This window comes from Meleagris gallopavo, chromosome Z, assembly GCF_905368555.1.
Source record: "Meleagris gallopavo chromosome Z, MGAL_WU_HG_1.1, whole genome shotgun sequence".
Taxonomy (NCBI): domain Eukaryota; kingdom Metazoa; phylum Chordata; class Aves; order Galliformes; family Phasianidae; genus Meleagris; species Meleagris gallopavo.
The window spans coordinates 39755967-39777506 of NC_139435.1; the positions used below are offsets into that span (position 1 = coordinate 39755967).

The 21540-nt window shown below is 40.7% G+C and overlaps 1 protein-coding gene across 7 annotated transcripts in view; it reads right to left on the bottom strand.

Moving 5' to 3' along the window:
• Positions 1-21540, bottom strand: part of FRMD3 (FERM domain containing 3) — a 152640-nt gene that overhangs the window by 123114 nt on the left and 7986 nt on the right. For 5 of the 7 annotated variants that reach the window (XM_085212513.1, XM_085212515.1, XM_085212511.1 and 2 more), the window contains one exon: positions 20551-20765. Coding sequence is in view for 1 of the 7 variants with exons in the window: in XM_085212518.1 (XP_085068644.1) it covers positions 17114-17212 (99 nt within the window). In the remaining 6 variants the exon portion in view is untranslated. Of the gene's footprint in view, positions 1-16903; positions 17068-17113; positions 17466-20550; positions 20766-21540 lie in introns of those variants that run through there. The other 2 variants (XM_085212518.1, XM_085212517.1) reach the window with 2 other exon arrangements.

The window sequence follows — 21540 nt, forward strand, 5'->3', positions numbered from 1 at the left end:
ATGTGGAAAAAATTGCACTCAGACATTCATCAATGCCTGCTGATGTTTATGAAGACCAAACACAGGAAGTGAGTACAGTGAGACAGAGAGTGATGCATTTCAGCAGTGGCAACAACAATATGAAATACAAGCCATGTTTCAGACAGCCATGCAGACTTTTATGAGCATGGAATGCAGATTCTTGTTCACCGCTGGTGAAAATGCATAGCTAATGGTGGTGGTTATGTTGGAAAATATTATGTAGCTGAGAATTTGCTCTATTAAATGGTGTCATTGTGTTCTTTGTATCTGTTGTAATTTCCACAGAAATATAGAGGAGGCATTATTTTCAGAGTGACCCACATATTTCTCTACCAATATAGCTCACAACAGTTTATTAATTGCCTCTCTGCCAGGGAACTCTTCCAGAATCTGCTTAATGAAATTTCTTATTCCAGTTATGCCATGGAATGGCCCAGTGGACAAAAATCAGAGATTAAGCTATTTTTCATTCACTTAGCAGAAAGCATGTTGTATGTCAAATTTGCAGTCAGAATTCACATTTCTATGTGCAGTCTTCACCATTTGTTCTCTCCTTACATAAAGAACTAAATTACACCACCAGGACATTAATTAGGCAAAGAATGTCATCAGTATGAGCAGACTTGGCACCAGTTAAAGCAAATCTGCTTAGATAAAGGAGCAGTCATGAAGGCTTTACAGACTTGCTTTCCCCCAGAGTGTTAAAAATCCTCCCCACATGCTCTCAAGTGCTGGAGTTCGGTTTTGATCTCTGATTAAGCTGAAAGACGTAAAAGAAGGCACAGCATTATCCATTGACTAAGCATCTTACACAGCCCTGTGTGCCGTTTACTCCAGAGCGTGCATAAAATACCTTGCAGTCATGAAATGTGTTAGAATGATGTTTACTTTGAACATAAATACACAACAGCCTTGTTCAGAAGGCAAAAGACTCTCTCTTGCCAAGAAACTCATGACATTTCTGTAAAGAAATAATGCTGTAGGAATCCCAGCACACCTTTGGGAGGACAGAAGTTTTTTGTTGTTGTTGTTTTCTTGTGTTGGTTTTTTTTTTGTTTTTTTTTTTTTTTTTTTTTAGCATATATTTAGTTGTTCCAGTTCAGGAATTCATGGGAAAGGATACATAGTTCAAATTGAAAATAACAGTATTACAAAGAAGTGGATCCAATTTTAATTACCAAGTAATATAAATTCTGTATGGACAGAACTGAAAAACAATTTATTAAAGCCACTTCCTCCTAGATTCACAACTTTTCCTCATCATTCAGCTTGCAGAAAAAAAAACACTCAGCATCTTCCTCAAGCAAACATTTTGCTTTCTGCATAAGTCATGAATTCTCTGGAGACAGAGAAAGCAACAAGAGGTTGGGAAACACAGTTTCTTCTGTACCTCCCAGAGAAGTGCCAAACATTAGTCAACAAAAACCCCTGGGAAACTTTTCTGAAGGACAAGGGAGCAGACAAAAGCTGTCAGATCTTTAAGAAAGCTTTCCTTAGGGCACAAGAGATCTCCATCTCCAGGTGCAGGAAGCCAGGAAAAGAATGCAAGAGAGCAGCACTGCTGAACCAGAGCCTGCTGGCCAAACTGAAGAGCAAGAAGAAAATGATCAGGCAGTGGAAGGAGGGACAGGCAACCTGGGAAGAGTATAGGGATGCTGCTAGGTTGTGTAGGGATGGAATCACGAGGGCCAAGACCTTCCTCAGTCTTCACTGGCAAATGCTCTTAACACATCCCTGGAACAGTATGTGAACACAGCTCTTCTTGCCTTCTCTAAATATTGTCAAGTATTTAAAAAAATAAAAATAATAATAAAAAAAAAAGCAACAACAAAAACAAACCAGAAATTGGAAAAAGGGGGAAACCACACTTCGAAGCAGTGAACAGAAAAAAATGAAGGTCTGTTTTAAATAGACTGTGTGGCCAAGGCTGAAAGGAAAGAGGAAATTTGCTTCAATGAGAAAAAGAGTGGTACCGATTACTTATATAGCTAAAGATAAAAAAGAAAAGTTGTACAACAACATACTTTGCACCAGTCATATGCTTCTGCAAATCAGCCAAGTCACAAGGAGGGATCAAAGACAATCTTGCCAGAAGAAACTAAGGATGCATGTCCCTCTTCATTGTCAAACAGGTCCAACATTGCATAGCTCTGGAGTTACTGGAGGGATTGCACCTACCTCTGAGATAGGCATCCTATAAGAAAACTACAGATGACAGCATAGGCCAGAAAGGCAGGAAAATCACAAACCTAGCTGGTTATTTAGCTGGACATCAAGAAAAAACCACTTGGGCCTATCCTAAAAGCACTGACTAGTTTTCATCTTTCCTGGAGTACCAGTGAAGCACAATCTCTCTATGCAGGAAAAAGGCACCAGAAGCACTACTGGTAATCAGTACCACTACGCTGACTGAAAGCTCCACTCCACCTATGAATGGTAAGGAGAGAAAGAAGGGAAAATCACCAACACCCAAATCTGCATCTTCCAAATCAATAAAAGATATTGCTACTCGGAACTATCAGAACCAACCTAACAGAACCTCACTGAATAAAACAAAAGTTCTTCCATCCTCAGAATACTAGCTAACCTTGACAGAACTGAGAAAGAAATACAACTCCCTTGCAGTTTTTGGATTACAGTGATATCTCCTATCACAAAGTAACAACATCATAAACACTCCAGAGTGAACAAGCACTTGAAATGATAAATGTTACAGCTATGAACACAAAAACACACTGTTTATATGTAATTTTTCAAGACACAAGATATCAACTGAACTATTTCATCAAACCATGACAGAAAACTATACATAATTTTCTGTAAACAAGACAGGATGTTTAAACAAATTTTAATACACACACACACACCAAAAAAAAAAAAAAAAAAAAAAAAGTGTGAATACAGTGTGAATACAGGGAGCATGTCAATGGTGTTTTAACAAAGAGTTTTAACAAGAAATTCAACTACTGAGGAAGGAAGGTTTAGCTTTCAAAAATTATCCATGCTTCCTGATTCTATGTGAAAGCCAATTCAAGCTTGAAGACATAGAAACATTTCCAGAATTTCTGAAGCACTCCATAGTCATTCAGAATTTCACATAACAGTGGAAATGGGCAAAAATCTGTACTACAAAGACTACAAGACATTAATCATAAAGATTATGAAATCCTGACTCCAATTCTAAAAATACATAAAATCTACTAAGTCTTTGGGGAAGTGTGAAAAGAGACAATATGAGTCAAGAGCAACCAGCCTAGCAGATCATGAAAATAAAAGAGTTTTATATTAAGTAAAAGAAATTAAATTGTTAAGAATAAATCAAGTAATGAGTAAGAAGGTGAAGAAACTGTAGTTTCCAAGATGAGACATGGTGTCTCATGGTTAGAAAACAGGATTGTTATAAATCACAGCTTGCAAAACAAAGATATGGGGGGGTGGGGGGGGAAGATAATGCAAAAATCTTGCAGTTGCCCAGACCACTACAGGTAAATCATATGCCTACAACATTACCAAGTGCAGACAGTATACACCAAGAGCAGCAACATTATAAGAAATGAGTCAAGACAGTTCACTGAACCAGTAAACTATGAAAGATTACTAAAAGATCCTTAAAAGCATTGAATACCAGAAAGTAGTATGTCTGATAATCATTATCTAATGACTAACACCAGATCACCATCAAAACGATGAAGCAAAAAAGCATCCCCGGAGAAAAAAAAAAAAAAAGAAAAAAAAAACACCTCAATGAAACTAAGTAACAATTAGCATAAATCTATAAAAATTATTTGAACATTTCAGTGAAATAACTATAGGAATCAGCAAACCAGGAAATGATATTTATTAACATACCTACATTTTTGGGGGGGCATCTAACATATTCTGCCCCACTTCCAAAAGGAAAAAATGCACAAAATTATAACTTAGAAGTACCAAGAATTACAAACACTGTAAAAAAGGTTTAGAAACTGTTCGGAGGAATGAAGAAAAGAATAATGAAGGAGAGATGCTAGCTGATGAATCTCAGAAGGATATTGAAGGGATCTGGATTTATGCATGCTACTAGTATCCTTTGCAGTGAAGAAGCAAGCAAGGAGTTACTGAAAGACAGGAGCAGATACCAAAACCAATGAATGTCCAGCATGGAATTACAACTCCTGCCCAAATCCAGCCACAGGTCCATGTGGTTCTTGCTACATTCACAGACAGCATTAGCCTCTACACAGCAGAGAGATGGCAGGTTATCTGCATGAACTACAACACAGTTCATTTCTGACAACTTAAAACGAAAATGAAGTCATCAGTAAGAATGAGAAATAGTTTAGAATAATAAAAATTACCTTGTCAGTTTAGATTACAGATTTACCACTTATGTATTCTTTCACTGGAAAGCACAGCTAAGAGCGAGACTAACACAAATAGCACATATGAATACCAGAAGAGTGTAGTGAGCACTGCCATCTTCTCTGCAATGCTGAAATCCCTACGGATGTTAGTCTCGCCTTACACCTCGCACAAACCACCTCCAAGTCTTAGAATTTCTTCTTTGACAATAGCATTCCCCCTCTTCTTGCTGAAGTTAGAACTTGGGAGAATTACACAAATTATTTTGTACAGCCTCATAATCACAGGGCTAATTATGTATCCCCTTATTGCATTTTCCTTAAAATTATACAATAAACTCTTCTGGGCAAGATACAAAACCGGCCATGTTTCACACTAAACTACAGGAGGATAATTACTAACTGGTGCACGTAATCCACACACTGCACTGAAACTCCAGAGGTTACTGTTCACTTTTCACTTTAATGTGCTACTCTTTCTGCTTTAAGGCGCATTTGCCTACAGAAGCTTTTCATTTGGAGACTGATGATTCCTGCTCAAGCCTTCTCAGTTCTGATGCAAATACAAACTGTCAGACCATATGAGAAAACTAATCCGGAAATCCTGGCAACGTGAGTGGATTCTCCAGTCAAAACAGAAAAGCCTCTCTGGTTCTGCACCTAGCAACTGACTGAAGCACAGCAAGCTGCTGGAGTAATTTTATGTGAATGGCTGAGTCTGCATACTGAATCATTCACACCACCATTTGTAAAAGCCTCTGTTATTTCTCTTCTTTTTCCAGTATGGAGCTCAAGGAAATTCACACGAACAAGAGAAAGCAGAGTCAGTGTGTTTAGTGCACCCCACTTACTGGCATGCTGAATATCTCAAGGAAAATTGCTGAGGTCACCTGAGTTCAGGCTGATACTGCACAGCTTCAGTTTTTAACTCAAACCCTAGGTAACTGTCCCACCTGCATGCAAGAGCAACCATCAATCTCTGACTAAAGTATTTATCTTAACTATGCAATTAACTATGCAACACTCTAGACAGAGTGGAAGCAAAGCATGAGTTTCACTTTACTCTGAAAAGTCTAAAGGAATAAATGTAGGTCCTGTAGCATGTCTGAAGTGGCTGCATTTGCATTTTCACAATTACTATCAAAGAAATAGCCATGTCTCATTTTTTTACTCCAGTATATGGTTTGGAGTTTGTTGTATCAGTAAAAATAAAAAATAAACAAATAAAAAATGTAACAATGTTAGGTACTGATCTCATCACAGACAGTACTTCTGTATTAGGCCCTGTTGCTAAGAGCATTAAAAAAAAAAAGTAATAAAAAGCAACCATCATTATCATCATCTTCAGAAATCTGTCATCCCAGGAGAGATTATAGTTTCAAAACCAAGGCTACAACTGCAGATCCTAAACACAGAAATTCTGTAAGCACTCGCTGAAACCAGTACTGCTCCTCACTTCACCACCACCAATTATTGATGATGGTGCATGCAGTACTTCAGATTTTCCATGTAGAATGATAGTATTATGAATTCACAGGTTTTAATATCAGAAATATAAAGAATATCTTCCATCATTAGTAACATCTTTTTTGTTTGTGCTTTTTGAGAACTGCGACTGCACCTCCACTAGAACCCATAAAGCATTTTGGTGTACGGAACTCCACTCCCATGCTCTTAGACCATTCACTGAGCCAACCAAAATTTTTTCTGATCTCCGATCAATCAATTCCCAGACCACTCTAGATGATAAAGGCCTAAGAACAATTCCCAAGAGGCAGTTCAACACAGCTGCTCTGTTTCAGAGACAAAAGCTATTTAATAGTTTCCACATCTGGAAACAATATACACCAATACATACAAACACATATACCAATATAGCCTGAACTTAATGCATTGAGTTCCATAGGATGTCACCATTAATATTGAAATTACTTGTTACTGTTCTTTAGGCTCTTTAAATTATCAAGGTAGTAAATTCTCTTTATGGCGTTTGAGTTTGGGCAGAGGCAGGGGGAAATAGTTTCCCGATCTGTTTGTTCTTCCACTTATGTTGTAGTAAGGTGAGAGACCAACAAAAATGAGGGGATACAGACTAATTGTATTCTAAAGATTTTACAAAGTGTTGTCAGAAATATCAGAAGTTGTTTGCAGTGCATGCCCATTAAGTTTTTATGTTACAACATCAAGCCCAAATGGCAAAATGCAACTGTCAAATTTCTTTCTAAAGTATGATTCTCTTCCCAAGGAAAAAAAAAAATCACTATGAGACTACATGTTTGCAAGGAATAAAAATGTCTCCTGTCCAGATTGTTTCTTTCTTCCTGGGATTTAAGCGAACAAGGGAGAAAATACAAGTGTTTTTAATGAAAATCTTGACTCATATTACATTTCTCCAAAGGAAGCTTTTCAAGATCTGTCATTTTGCTGTCACTTAATATTCACTTCAGTTTTTTATTGTAACTAGCTGGAATAGCCAGATTTCCAATTCTTGTGGCTCTAGCACTTATTTGCTTTAGTGAAGCTTTTCATTTAAAAAAAGACTTACTGTATGTAGATCACATCTTCCCACTTCTGGCTGCAAAGAACCTTGAGATGTTTTGTACACTTGCTTGCTCTTGTACACATCTGTATGAAACATTTTATCTTGAGTTTCCAGCACTACTTCTACTCAAGGGAAATTTTTCCTCCAAATATAACACTACTAGAATATTGATGTGCACTTTTCATCTCTGGGTCCTTCTTTATTGACATACTCTAACTCCCATGAACAGTAACCATGAATAGCATGATTCTATTCATGCTTGGCCTACTACTGAAGTAGTGAAGCGAGCTGGATAACAGCATCCATCTTCCCAGAACACTGAAATAGCAAGAGCTGATTATCAATTCATCCCCATCAAAATCAAAGTATTAAACACTGAAAAGAAGAAAACAGGAATGTTTTTTATGAACAGAAGGCCTGCAGCTGGAAAGGATAAAATTAACTGAAAGTGGAAGATGGAAGGAATAAACAGTTCATGTGTTTGCTCATTTTTATTCTAGAAATAAAAAGATTTAATGTCAATTTATTTGCTTCAGAATTATTACGATTATGTGTTCATTATCAGAAAAGAAATTAAAACAGAGTAAGAAGAATGTAAGCCAATCTGAAAAAAAAAAAAAGGCAATTTTCAAAGTCTAGAGAGCAAGATGAGAGAAAAATGACACTGTAATGAAGCAAACAGCAATAGACAAATAGATGGGATAGATGGGCAGTTTTAACTGTAGGAAAGATCATAAGGAAATATTTTCCATATGCAGCAAAGAAAGATACAGCAGAGGTCATCTGGTGACAACAGAAGAAGGAGAGAAAGATTACCTGGATAATGTTTCAGCAGGTTGATTTTACCCACACCAGAGGCCACAGAGAGGGAAAAGCCAGGGAAAAAGAAAAAAAAGAAGAAAAAAAAAACCTAACGAAAAGACCTAGACAAGAAGAACGACATTTCCAGTATGCTTAATTTGATGAGCCAAAATACCAAGAAAGACAGATACTTGTACTACAGAAGACAGCATTTTATCAGAGAAGGGATCACTCTCCAGTCCTTGTAACCCAACTCCTTTTTTAAAGAAAAAGAATGAAATAAGCTACCCTTCCTTCCTGTCTCTAACCTAAGTGTTTCAGCTTTGTGTTTTTTATATACTGTTAATTTTAGAGGACCAGCAGCATCCTTATGGGCAACATCCAGATCTCCCTAATTGCCCTTCTCACAGAAAAAGCACAAAACTCTTTTTCTGTTAAAGATAATTTCAGGGACACTGAGGTATTTATTGAATCAGACCTGGACTATACAGAGAATTCAATCTAGGTGAATATAGATGAAAGGTGAAAACACTGTCCTTTCTCACCCATGACTAGTTCTGGCTATAATTGTGGATCAACTGATTCTTCCAGATGATTGCTTCTCAGTTGCCTCATGTGCTAGATCAATATATGAGAACATCTCAAGGTGCAAGAAAACTGAGAGTCTAAAGTGTCAAAAGCACATTCAACACAAAATAGGATAACGAGTTGGTGCAAGTGGAAAGAACCCTGCACCCTGCATCTCACAGGTGCTGTTTTCCACTGCACAGAATCAAAGCAACAAATTGAAGTTTGCAGAGCTAAGCTGTGCTGTACTATGTCACACGTTTTACCATTTCCTCTTGTTATTCCTACAGCTCCACTCTATTGTTCAGTGTCAAAACACCATGACAACAAAGAACACAAAAAACTGTTTCAGATCTGTAAGGAAAAGTAAAAGGTGGATAAAAGTATACAGTTTATAGTAACATTTTAAATCAGTAGCTATCCCTTTAGCTTGTCACTGTTAACTAGTTAACTTAATGTGATGATACTGCACTTTTCACATTTTTCTCACCACTCTGCAGCACCAGGCCTCCCCAGTAAATTGAAATAATGATCTACACTATTTATATTTACTAAAACATATATTTTTCACATTTAAGTTCCCCCACTCTTCTTTACTAGCCAGCCAAAACACAGTTCACAGGGAACACTTGGGGACAATGAAAGTTGAAAGCACTGACCTACCAATACAGAATTTTCAGATTTTGTTCATCAACCAGACAATATGGAGCAAGAAAGAAGGAAGAAAAAAAAAACCTAACTCAACATCATTAGTAACTTTATGCAACACAAAAGCATTTCATCTGCATATGATTATAAATTGGATAAAGTCCTGCATAACCCAGAAGTTTAAGGATTTTTTTATTTAAGAATGATAAAAAAGTACAAGAGAGTTTGTGAACTAGTAGCAGGACGTCGGTACGACACATAGGTCTGTGCCTTTCTGCTATCTGAGATGTAGAAAGCACTGTTAAGTATCCCCTGATCTTCATAAACAGTTTTTAAAATCCACTCAGACAAGATAATGTCTTCATTTGTGAGTAAGATCTCTCAACACTCTATTAACTTTCGAGTAACACTCTCCATTTCTTGTTTCACTTTCAGCCATGGAGTAAGCTAAGAGCACATCCACTATTAAAAAGAGAAAACATTACTGCACACTTAATAAAACAAGGAAATGACCGCAGAGGTAGGTTTAACCTCTAGTCCCAGCTTAATTAGACAGGCTTTTCATCTGCAACTCTTGCCAACTGTACCCATTGTATCTGTACAATTAGGGGCTTGAGCATAAAACATAAGCCCTGGTACACAGCTTTTAAAATATGTCAACAAAACACAGCACAGAGTCCCTCATGACCTGCATCCTCTTCCTTATCTCATCTTACTGTTGTGAACCATTACAGCATCATCCCTGCAGCTGAAGGCGCTGGATGGTTACAGCCCTGAAATCGCTTACAGGATAAATATAAATTCACTAAATCTCCTGCCTGCTGTCTACATAATCCATTAACCTTTCCCTCTCCTCAGCCACGGTTCTATGGCTCATTCTTATCTCTGTTTTCTCTGCTTTCTTCGCTTTATGTGCATCCTTCCCTTTTCCACTTAGTATTATAAATCATATTCAGCACAGAATCACAATGAGATTCTTTCCTCCACGAACAATGATCTTATACCACACAGCCCTAGTATGATCTACTGTTTTTTACAGTCTTTTTGACAATTTTAAAAGCAACTAAAAAATCTGGGTAACAAAAAATCTGGTTTGTATTAAACTTAGAAAAAATCGTATTAAGCTTGCAAGATACAGACCAAGAAGAGAATATTCCACAAGAAAAGTTTCCAGATATCAATGCATTAACAAAACAGAGAGGACAGTGTATGTCACATTTAAGAAGGGGGAAAAAAAGAAAAAAAGAAAAGTTCAAGCTAGTAAACTAAACTCCTAGCCAAACTGTGGTCGCTGAAAACTGCACAGGAACTGCTCCTGTATGAGGAGTAGGAAGGCACAAAGCCATCTTACATAGATGGATCATCAGGGGCAGAAGTAATTTATCATTCTCAGATTTTCTCACCTTCATTTTCAGCTAAGCAAAAGAAGGCATAAGGTCTAATAACAGACCATAAATAAGCCAAAGTTTTGCTCCACTTGTTTTCTTTGCAATTTCTACACCAGTTTCTTAAAATTATATCATCTACCTGCACAAAAGCAGAACATACTACAACAGCATGTAATTATTTAGATAGATATAAAAAGAGAAAGTTGTTTAGCCTGGTGATAATTTTGGAAATTTCAATGCAGATCTTTCTTTGGGAAGTTTCATATAAAGCAAAGCTATGGTCATAAAAAAGTCCCAGTGCTCTGCAATTTCAGATCTGGGCTTACTGAGGTGCAGGAAGATGCTAACACAGAATATTTCTGCAAACAAACACATAGAAAGTAAAGTTCACTATCCCTGTCAATAATAAGCAATAATAGGGAAGATAATCTCATTCATGTCAACCCCCTTCCTTCCCCCCTTTCCAGTTTAGCAAATCTAGAAATGAACAGCTCAAGGAATAAAGTAAAAATTTTATTTTAGAATTGAATAACATCTTTAATATAATGTTTTTCTAGAGAATGGGCTTATATTTTTTTTAACACAGAATCATAGAATCACCAAGGTTGGAAAAGACCTACAAGATCATCCACTCCAACTGCCCGTCTATCACCAATAATTCTCACTAAACCATGTCCCTCAATACAACATCTAAATGTTTCTTGAACACCTCCAGGGTCGGTGACTCCACCTCCTCCCTGGGCAGTCCATTCCAGTGCCTGACCACTCTTTCAGAGAAAGAGTTCTCTTTCTGACACACTCTCTCAGAAAAAGAATTCCTCATGCAGATAAAAAAAATTTAGAGCTATAGCAGTTCCTCATACATGCTTACTCATACTTTAAAAAAATGAATGAAATAATAGTAGCACATTCAGGAATCACTTCAGCTAAACGTGGTATACTTAAGCCCACACATTATTTTAAGCATGCCAATGAAGCCAAGGTATACTCACATACGTAATAATGAACACGGTACCATTACAGGACCTTGACCTTACTTACTGCTTATATAAGCACAAGTAACCTTCCAGAACAAGACATGCAAAAAAAAAAAAAAAATTTTTTTTTCCTTACTACTAACAACGTTTATGTTACTGTTACTAAAAGGTTAACTAAAGGTATGAAGTTTTTGTAAAAAGCCTGCAAAAATGAATAAAGTGTTCGTTATCTCAGTGACTCAGAAAATAAGAATCTCATTAGCAACTCCAGAGAGGAGGTCTCCCCATGCTCTTGATGTGCTTCCAGCAGTTCTGCAGACCTACTTCTCCCACTGCTCTCCTTCACGCCTGGGCTCTGTGCTCTGATCAGGCAGCCTCCACAAGCAGGTCACCTCTTTCTCTCTTGCAAATGGAAACAAACAGTGGCCACTGCCCCCGGGGCTGATTTTCGTAACTTCTCCATTTGAGCTGTGCCACTACAGCTTCACCCCTGCGCTGCTGTAAGATTGCCCAAAACAGGTCCCAGAGGGGCTCCACAGATAAACAAAAGTCATGGCAAAACAAAGGTCATCACAAGAATTAGTTAAGCATCCCTCAGGCTCCAGCTCTGTGCTGTGCCTGTCACCACTCCAGCTAATTTGCAGTCATAAAGTCTCTCAGATGAAGAGAACAGTGCGCTGCATCCTGATCCCTGAGCTGCAGCCCTAGCCTTGAGCAACTTGGTGACCTACATCACACAGCTCAATAACCAGTTGGCTGGAGCCCACAGATGCAAGAATCATTGCCAACCCTCTTCACACCGCCCAATGTGCTGCCACCACACTAAAAGTCACAATAAAATGCAACTTTCCTAAGTAGGTACTGCTAGCCTCCTCTGCAGCTGAAGCACTGCTTTAAAAACTTAGAAAAAACTTTGAAAACTTAAGGAAAACGCGTTAAAAAAAAATGTGTTTTATGCTCCTACCTAGTGCTTTGACATTCGCACAGCAAAAAAATACACATACACAAAAATATGCAGCACTTATACACGTCCTCTCCCACCTTAATTTTCCAATGACACCTCCCAACAGTTCAGCCCAGTTCTGACTACACATTTTGTGGGCCTACGGCATATCCACAAAGACAATTACAGATGTCTGTAATTTGCAGACATCTGAGCCCTGACTTAAGTGGTTCTAGGCATCATGCATGAAAGGCAACTGTTGGGAAGATGTAACTGAAAAAGCAGAGTTTGGCAAAACTGAGAAGGCTGTAATGCAGCATATCTACAGCTATATACAGAACCATTTGGACAAGCCAGGCATCTCTGCTCCATCTGACTCAAAAATACACTGCTAGAATTTCACCATTCCTTTTTGCAAACTGAGTCCTTAAGAGACTGACAGCATTTCTCAGTAACACAGAATTAGGCTTTCTTATCCTCTTAATGATTGTTGTGGTTTAACTTGGCAGGTGGCTGAGCACCACACAGTCATTCACACACTACCTCCTTCCCACTGGGATGAAGGAGAGAATCAGAAAAAGAAAGTAGAACTCATGGGTTGAGATTAAACTGTTCACTAAGACAGAGAAAAGGAAAAGGAAAAGGATAACAGTATATATATATATGAAAACGTATATATATGAAAACGTATAACAAGTGCTGCACAGGCAATTGCTCACAACCATGACAAATGCCCAGCTAGACCCTCAAGCAGCAGAAGATGAACTCCCAACCTCTTCAAAACTCCTTCTGCTTGATGTCATATGGTAAGGAATATCCTTTTGACCAGTTTAAGTCAGCTATCCTAGTTCTGCTCCCTCCCAGCTCTTTGGAACCTTCGTTGTGAATGGCCCTGGCTCTGTGCAACACTGCTTAGCAGCAACTATAAGCAGCAGTGTGCTATCAAGATTGTTTTTCTCCTAGAAGCAAAACATAGCATCATACAAGGCACTCTGAAGAAAACAATTTAATCCCAACTGAAAATAAGACCCCCCCTTGTTCCATATCATTTACATCACGTTCAGGTACCCCCGTTTCTATACATTCTAATAACCATCACCCATCCTTTTTTTAACATACATAGACACTTATTATTTCAATAGCCTATGGGCCACCCATTTAAATTGTCCATAGTATTCATTTAGCTCCATATGTCGTAGCAGCCATTCAATATAGGATGATTCAATGTTGGAAGGGGTTATTGCATGCAGCTAGTTCTGGTTCCATCAATTTGTTCTTCTTTAATCTGGGTAGTTCTTACTGTAATACCACTAACAAGACATACAACAACCACAATAATGATGGCATACAGTATTACATAGCAATTTAACACACACAATCTAAATTATTGTCTGTTCTCAGCCAGCATCAAATCACATTGAGTTACACAATGGACATCTTCATCCTTGCACATTACCCACCACGTGCACCCACGTCCTTGAGCAAAAGCAATCCCACAAATAGGTTTGCCTATGTCTGAAGCAGGAATAACCTAATCTGTCTTGCCCAGCATGTGCTTTATGTGCGCCATCAGGTCTTTATCATCTTCTGTAATATTCAGGAGGTTTGACTGGGCAGGACCAGCTTGAAAAGCAGATTTTTTCCAAATATTCTACCAGTTTTTCAGGATTCTGCAGTTGTTCAGAGGTGAAGTTTCAAACCACTGGGAATGACCATTGGCCTAGGCACCTGCCCATACCATCTCACACTCCCTGCCACTCAGAACTATCCCACCTTGGGGCAGATCTCTGGGTGATATACTTAAAAAATGGTATATTCTAAAAGATAACTTGAAAAATATTCATGACAAACAACAACAGGAGAATGCTGGTTTGAGAATCCCACAGATATCCAAAATTCTTAAGAGCTATTGTAACACTGCTTGAGCTCTAGGAGAAGAAGGAAAAGTGAAAAGGAAGCTGAAGAACTTCTGCAAAGTGTGTTCCCCTATCTCCTTTATAGCTGGGTTCCCCAGAGAAACAAGGCAAAGAGTTAATTACTAACAGTACCAACAATATGGCCTCAAAAACCGAAAGATGACTGCAGTGATGAATATGCACAAAAAATTAGTTTCTCAGCTGCCAATTTTATCATGATATAAGCCAGGGCTATGCAGCATAACAAAATAAAAACCTTAATCCAACCCCCAGAGATGACAACGCAATAAGGAAAAGAAGCAGCAATCAAGGTGCTACACAGTACAATTCCATGAGAAGACTCTCAAAGCTCCATACTTATCGAAAAAAAATCAACATTGTGACCAGCAATTACCAAATTACAACAACACACTGTGTTAATATGCTCCAGTCAGGTCTGCTGTTATCTCAACCCTTTGAGACCAGTTTGGGCACCAACTTGACTGATGTGGTTTAACCTGGCAGGTGGGTGAGCACCACACAGTCATTCACACACTACCTCCTTCCCACTGAGATGAAGGAGTGAATCAGAAAAAGAAAATAGAACTCACGGGTTTAGATTAAACTGATGACTAAGATAGAGAAAAGGAAAAGGATAACACTTACGACTACATATATATATATATATATATATATATATATATATGAATGTATACAAGAAGCACTGCACAAGCAATTACCTTGCCAGATGCCCAGCTAGACCCTCGAGTAGTGTAAGAAAGTTGAACTTTCATACCCTTCAAAATTCCTTCTGCGTGATGTCATACGGTGAGGAATATCCCTTTAGCCAGTTTAAGTCAGCTGTCCTAATTCTGCTCCCTTCCAGCTCTTTGGACCCTTCATTGCGAATGGCCCTGGCTCTGTGCAACACTGCTTAGCAGCAACTATAAGCAGCAGTGTGCCATCAACATTGTTTTTCTCCTAGAATCAAAACCTAGCATCATACCTGGCACTCCAAAGAAAATTTAATCCCTGCTGAAACTAAGACATGACCAAAACATAGATGCCCAACATGTTCCAGCTGGCACAGCCCTGGCATCGCTGCGGTTAACCCAGCAGCACATCATCTAGGCTAATCAGTCTTGCTGAAAATGCATCCATGTGCATATGTCAACAGACTTGGAATATTGATTTCCATTCACTAATACAATTGTAGTGCTGGGAAGGTTCCTAGGAAGTTTTGTCTACCTTATAAAGTTCAAATATAGATCTGATCGAGGGTTAAAGGTACAAAGTTTTTTCAAGAATTGCACACATCTAAGAAGGCAAATAAATAGTATGGTGAAGTTATATCTCCTTTATATATAGGTAGGGAGTAGTTACCTACAAATATATATGCATTTCAAAGCAGCAGAAAGAGTGCAGTGTAACGCAGAGCAGGAAACCTCCTCCTCCTTGGCTGGATGTTTCTGAATTGGCCATAAGCTAACACTTCCTAACATCAGGATTTGCATTTACATGTAGAATTTCAGCATCTACCAGTCATAGAGAAAATCTGAGCCCTTCCTACTTTTCATGTCTTTTTGGAGCACAGTTTTGGGAAAGACATTTCTATAAGAGTTCACAATGTAACTCAATTTTTAGAATTACTCTTGGAAGTGGAACATTTAAAACATTTTAAGTTGTGGCATTGAACAACATTCCCCTGCACATACAAGGAATGAGGAGTGGCAATGTGATACACTCTAGTGCGACCAGTTGCTCATCCTGCACCATATCACACCACACAGAGCTGGCTGATGCCTGCCTCACAGGCACCAAAGGGCACACCTGCAGCACAAGGAAATCTTTGCACTTTAATGCTGCAGAGTTGTGATGGTTCTTGCTGCCTGAGATCCACATTTTTAAGTTCGCTATTGCTTAAAGAGACTAATTTCTGAAGAAAGCAGAGGATTGATGCAAAGCTTGCATTAAGCTCTGAGAAAAGACTGCAGGCCATTCTGCTCCCTGCACATTAAAGCTATGATCTCACAGCCATACTACTCAATAACAGAGCACAGGGAGACAAGATGTTTTGGTTATTTCCAGGCTCTTGGGACTGAGTGCAACCAGCAGGAAATGCTCCACTGCAACCGACAAAAACAGTGTTTGGTTCAAGCACAGAGGTACCTTGCGCCCTGCTTTCAGATGTGGCTGGTCCTCGCATAGGACCGCTGACTTGATTTACAGCTATAGGTGTTTCATACTGCCAGTGAGAAAAAGAGAGAGAAGATCTACTGTGAGCATCCAACAACTTCCTAAAGGACTGCTCTTGTTTCCCATCTGGCCACTATCTCACCTCGGTGATCTGCTCGGTGAATAGTGCCCTAAGGATCGCAGCTGAGGGGTCTTGTGAGCCCTCATTGTCTGCCCGACTTCGGCTCTAGCAAGCAGCCCTCGGTACAGACAGCACCCACACACCGCAGCAGGACTCCTGCCCTCTTCCTCCTCACCCTCGTTCCTCGAAGGAATAGGAAAGGGCTAAGGGACCGCATAACGATGATTACCGAGAACTTGCCTTCTCCTCAGGCGCGCACTATTACCACCGAGAATCCCTCTCTAAGTTACCCCTCTGCCTTACTCCGGCGGACTCGCACGCCAAAACTCCGCTTCGCTTCCCGAGCAGCGCTCCCGCGCCGCGGGCCTTGCTCCCGCCGCTGGCCTCAAGAGGCACCGCCGAGCGGTCTCCCCGCCGCCACCCCGCGCCCCACGCCCGGCTCCTTTCCCTCGCTCCGCAGCCACCTGCGCCGCCGGCAGAGTCCTGCGGCTCCGGGAAGCGGCCGCAGACTCCTATCGCGCCGCAGGTGCGCGGAGCGGGCGCGGAGGCAGCCCCGCCGCTGCCCGCGGTGCCGAGCCGCCGCCCGGGCCCGGAACACAGCCGCGTCCCGGCGGCGCGCTCCCGATGCGGACGACGCCGCCCGCGGAACCGCCCCTCTCTGTCCCCGTCTGCACCTGGATGTGGCAGGAGATGTCGGAGTCGTCCAGCAGCCGCACGGTGCATTTCATCTCCGGGCTCAGCGACCTGATGCTGGAGCTCCGGAACCGGATCATCCCGGCCGCCCGGCCGCCGCCGCCCCGCAGGCAGCCGCAAGGGGCCAGCCTGCAGCGGCGCCCGGCCGACCGCGGCACGGTACGGTACGGCACGGCACGGCACGGCGCGGCGCGGCTCGGCTCGGCGGCACCGCCCCTCAGCCCCGCGGCGCCCCGCCGCCTGCCCGCCTGCCGCGGCGGGGGCCTCCGCTGCGTCAGCCCGCGCCCCGCTCCCCGGCCGCAGCATCCTCCAGCGGCCGCCCCGGGCCATGGGCCGGAAAAGGCAGTGCACCCCCCCAGGCGTGGGGTTCACCTGCGTAACCGGGCAGCGTCCGCTGCCCTGTGAATGAAGCCGGGCTGCCACCCGCGGCTGTGCTGGCTGTCCCAGCCCTGCAAAGTGGGAAAGACAAAGCGAAAATTACCAGACAGGACGGGTGTGCTGTGAGGGAATACGAGAGGACACAAAGCAACCTCATCTGAGAGTGCAAGTCCTGGAAACTTGTGTCCTCAGGGGAGAAGATGGGTCCATTGGGGAGGAACAGTTGTGCAAAGTGGGAAGGAAAACACAGCACCTGGTGCCTTCACTATGCTCACCATCGCAAACGTATGTAACTTTGTACAAAGCCCTACAAGTTACACATGAAGCCGTCACTAAAACTGACCATTCCTGACACAAGGATCAGCATGGGCTATGTGGCTCAAAAAGCAGTGTGGAACGGAATGTGATAGCTCCACAAAGAGAAAAGCGAGCTGATGTCTGCACAGACTGGCATACCTCAGTCACTCTGCCCATTTATCTTTGATGACATGTAAACTTCCATATTCATAAACAGTTCTGCTTGAAGGTAACATTCTTCAGAAATCCACTGAGAACAGCTGAGCACCACTAAGCCAGCACACTCCTCCTTTGGATTTCTGCTGGACTACTAACAGCAGGAAGTGCAGGAACCACAAACAAATGAGAAGTGCATAATGCTCACTGCTGCCAGCTAATAAATATGCAAAGCCCTCTAATGTGGAACATTAAAAAAAAAAAAAAAAAAACCTAAGTATTTGCTTCTCATAAATGATAAACACTTCCAATTGTGTAGTGAGTGGTGAAGAAAACCAGTAAGTGCTTGAAAAAGGTTATTCACTTCAACAGCCACAAATTAAGGAAGATGGTCATTACCAGCTGAGACACCAGTTGTGGACACCCCACTTGTTAATAATAAAGTGCTTTTTTACTCTTTAGCCTTGCAGCATAGGAGCTCAGCAGATGCAGAATTATAGCTCACATGTGGATTTACTCTGAGGCAACAGATCTTCTTCCCTACAACAGAGAAGGCATCTTCTCTGCCAGTGCCACATATTTTCCCCTTTCTATGACAGTTATCACAGACATACAGCCACAGAATGCTGTCATAATACTGTCAGACATACTACTGCCACAGAATAACATAGTGCCAGCATGTCAGCAAGTAAATGAACAGCAACAAAAAAAAACTCTCCAGCCCATGTAGAAGAACAAGGCAACGTTAACAAATACCCTACCCAGCTGGAGCTGCAGGATGTCAACTTTTGGACTGAACTGTGAATCAGATATTAGGACTGCAATCTCATTCCAAAAGTGTGATGGGACTTTTTTTCCTACAAATAGGACTGTCTGAAATGTCTTTTACAATTACAAATCATACAGAAAACCAGGGACAATGACTGATCCACAGCCCTTTTTGCCACAGTTTGGAGGCCTGACAATCCTTATGCAGCTGGTATATGGAGGGCTCACCTGGGGAATCCTGTACTTCAGGCAGTGGCATTAAATAGTACAGCTAGTATTAGAAAACACAAGCAATGCACAAAAATTTGGTTCTGTTACTTGTAAATGCTGAGTATAAGACTAAATATACTTCTTGTACACTGTACACTGATTCCATGGTGGGCTGTCAGTCAGTAGCTGCTCTTGCTGCCAAGACCAGGAAGGTGTCAGAGCGATCACCTGGCTTTCACCCTACAGAGCTGGAGAAATCCAGTAGGGTCACAAAGCCATGTAAACAGGGCTGCAAGAACAAATATTGGTGGGTAGAAGCACTCTGGAAGTATGCTTCATCACCCTCAGCACTGTCTGTAAGCATGCAAGGTAATAGCTGCATTCTCATTCTTTGTTCATCTAACAGGTGACTGAATTCATCTGCTTATGGCAGAGAGCATCAGGACAGAGGAAGGAATACTGACTGCCCCTACTTCCTATTTAACTAGCTAAGAAGATAGAGTCAGGGGCAGGAGGCAGCACTAATAACTTTGAGTAGTACTTTGATTTCTGAGTGATTCTGTGTGAATCTAAATTACAGAATATAGTAGTAACTGAATCATAGAATCCTTAGAATTGGAAGTGACCATTACAGGCTATCTAGTCCAACTCTCCTGCAATGAACAGGGATGTCCACAGCTAGGTCAGATTGCCCAGGGCCTGATCCAGCCTTACCTTGAAATAATAATGCCAGGAATAGGGCATCCACAACATCTCTGGGCAACATGTTCAGTGCTTCACCATCCTCACTGTAAAAGACTTTTTCCTTATATCTAACATAAATATACCCTCTTTAAGTTTGACAGCATTTCCCCGTGTTCTATCATCTCTGCTAGCACTGAGCCACTATTCCAAGGAGTCTGTTTAAGATAGCTGTAGTTAGGGAAGTCTTAGTTGTGAAAATCAAAAGTTCACAGGAAAATTTGCTTACTATATGGCCTACACATCCTGTTTTATAGGAGAAGATTTGGATCATTTCTGAAGGACATAGTTCACAAGAAAAAATTGTTGCTATGAAGGCAATATGTTTCAGTTTACAGCATGTGTACATATTACTCTACTTTCTTCAGAAGAACTGCCTTCAAGGTACACACCTCCTTTGTGTAAGATGGATCCAGAGATCAAGCTTAAATTAGCCATCAGATCATAGAACTGGGGGGGTATACAGTGTGTCACTCAAAAATAATAGCAAAGATCTTTAAATGTTTTGTATTCAAAGAGATCCCAATATTGGAAACTTTATATAAAATATTAATGCATATTTCTATAATTCTCATTACTATAACTCTAAGAGCAGTTAAAGATAGATAATTTACAAGTAAAAAATATTTAGATAATAAAAGTCCTACTGATAGCAATGAGGGTAGAGCTAGAAGCTGAAAATTTAATTCACAGAGGATTTCTACTTCCTTTTATATTCCAAAAGCGTTGCAGGTTCATTGCATGGAAGAAAATGCAACAAGATCTGTAAAACACCACATTTTTGATGGTAGCACCAAAGTACCAGGATTCTCAGGTTTGTACTCCACAGGAAATTTTTGAGTCAAACATGATCTCACTACATACTCACCAAAAATGCAGAGCTATCAGTGAAATATTAGGTCATAATTACACCAGCAGAAACAGCTGAATTCCTACTGACATCAGCAGGGGTGTATCACAGCTTGCGTGGCACTCCTTGCAAGTAGTCACCAGCACGGCTCACAAGGGGGAGCAGCGGCGAGTCAGAACAATGCACTTGCTTTCACCGCTGCAGTTCAGTGATCTCTGCAGAGTCAGGAAGTGCTGGGAAAAAAAACAAACAAACAAACAAAAAAAAAAACAACATTATAGTACTCCATTTCCACGGAGAAGGATGGGTTGAATTTACTGTACAAATTTCCTAGCAAAATTCCTGTAGATATCACCTCAAGTATCTGTCAGCATTTATCTGAGTTAGACCACATTGACAACATTACATTTGAAAGCTGGCTACTGGAACAAACTTTCCATTGATTTTAATCCATTCAAGCTAACTACCATAAGGACAAACATCATTTCAGAATTTTTGGTTCAGAGAGCACAAAGTCAGTGACACAATTGTCACAGTTCACTGATTCCTAGGACTAGCTATGATGTTTCTGCCAGTGGAAACTGGAATGTTCTTTGGTAGATCCTTCTCTTTCCAGAAGTTTTTCAGTCCTGTTTTTCTAGCATTGTTGACAGAAAAACTACAGCAAGTAGTGCATCTCTCCTCATTCCATGTAGAGCTGCTCCAAGGAGTCTTCTCTGAGGACCCTTTTTGTTGCCAAATACTTCTCTACAGTTGCTTTTATACACGTAATGCAGCAAGTTATCTTGGTTGTTAAGAGCCTCAAAGAAGCCTTTCAGCTTACACTGCTGGAAGGCTAACAGGTTTTGCATGTGACAAAAGTGGTGGTTTCAGATATCTATAAGTTGATTCATTATCTAAAGGAACATGAATGTCTTCGCTGAATGCAAAGTGCCTATCGATTCTGTGTATCTCACCGGTCTGTGATGAATTAAAAAGAACATTCCTTCATCAAGACTTAATAATCCA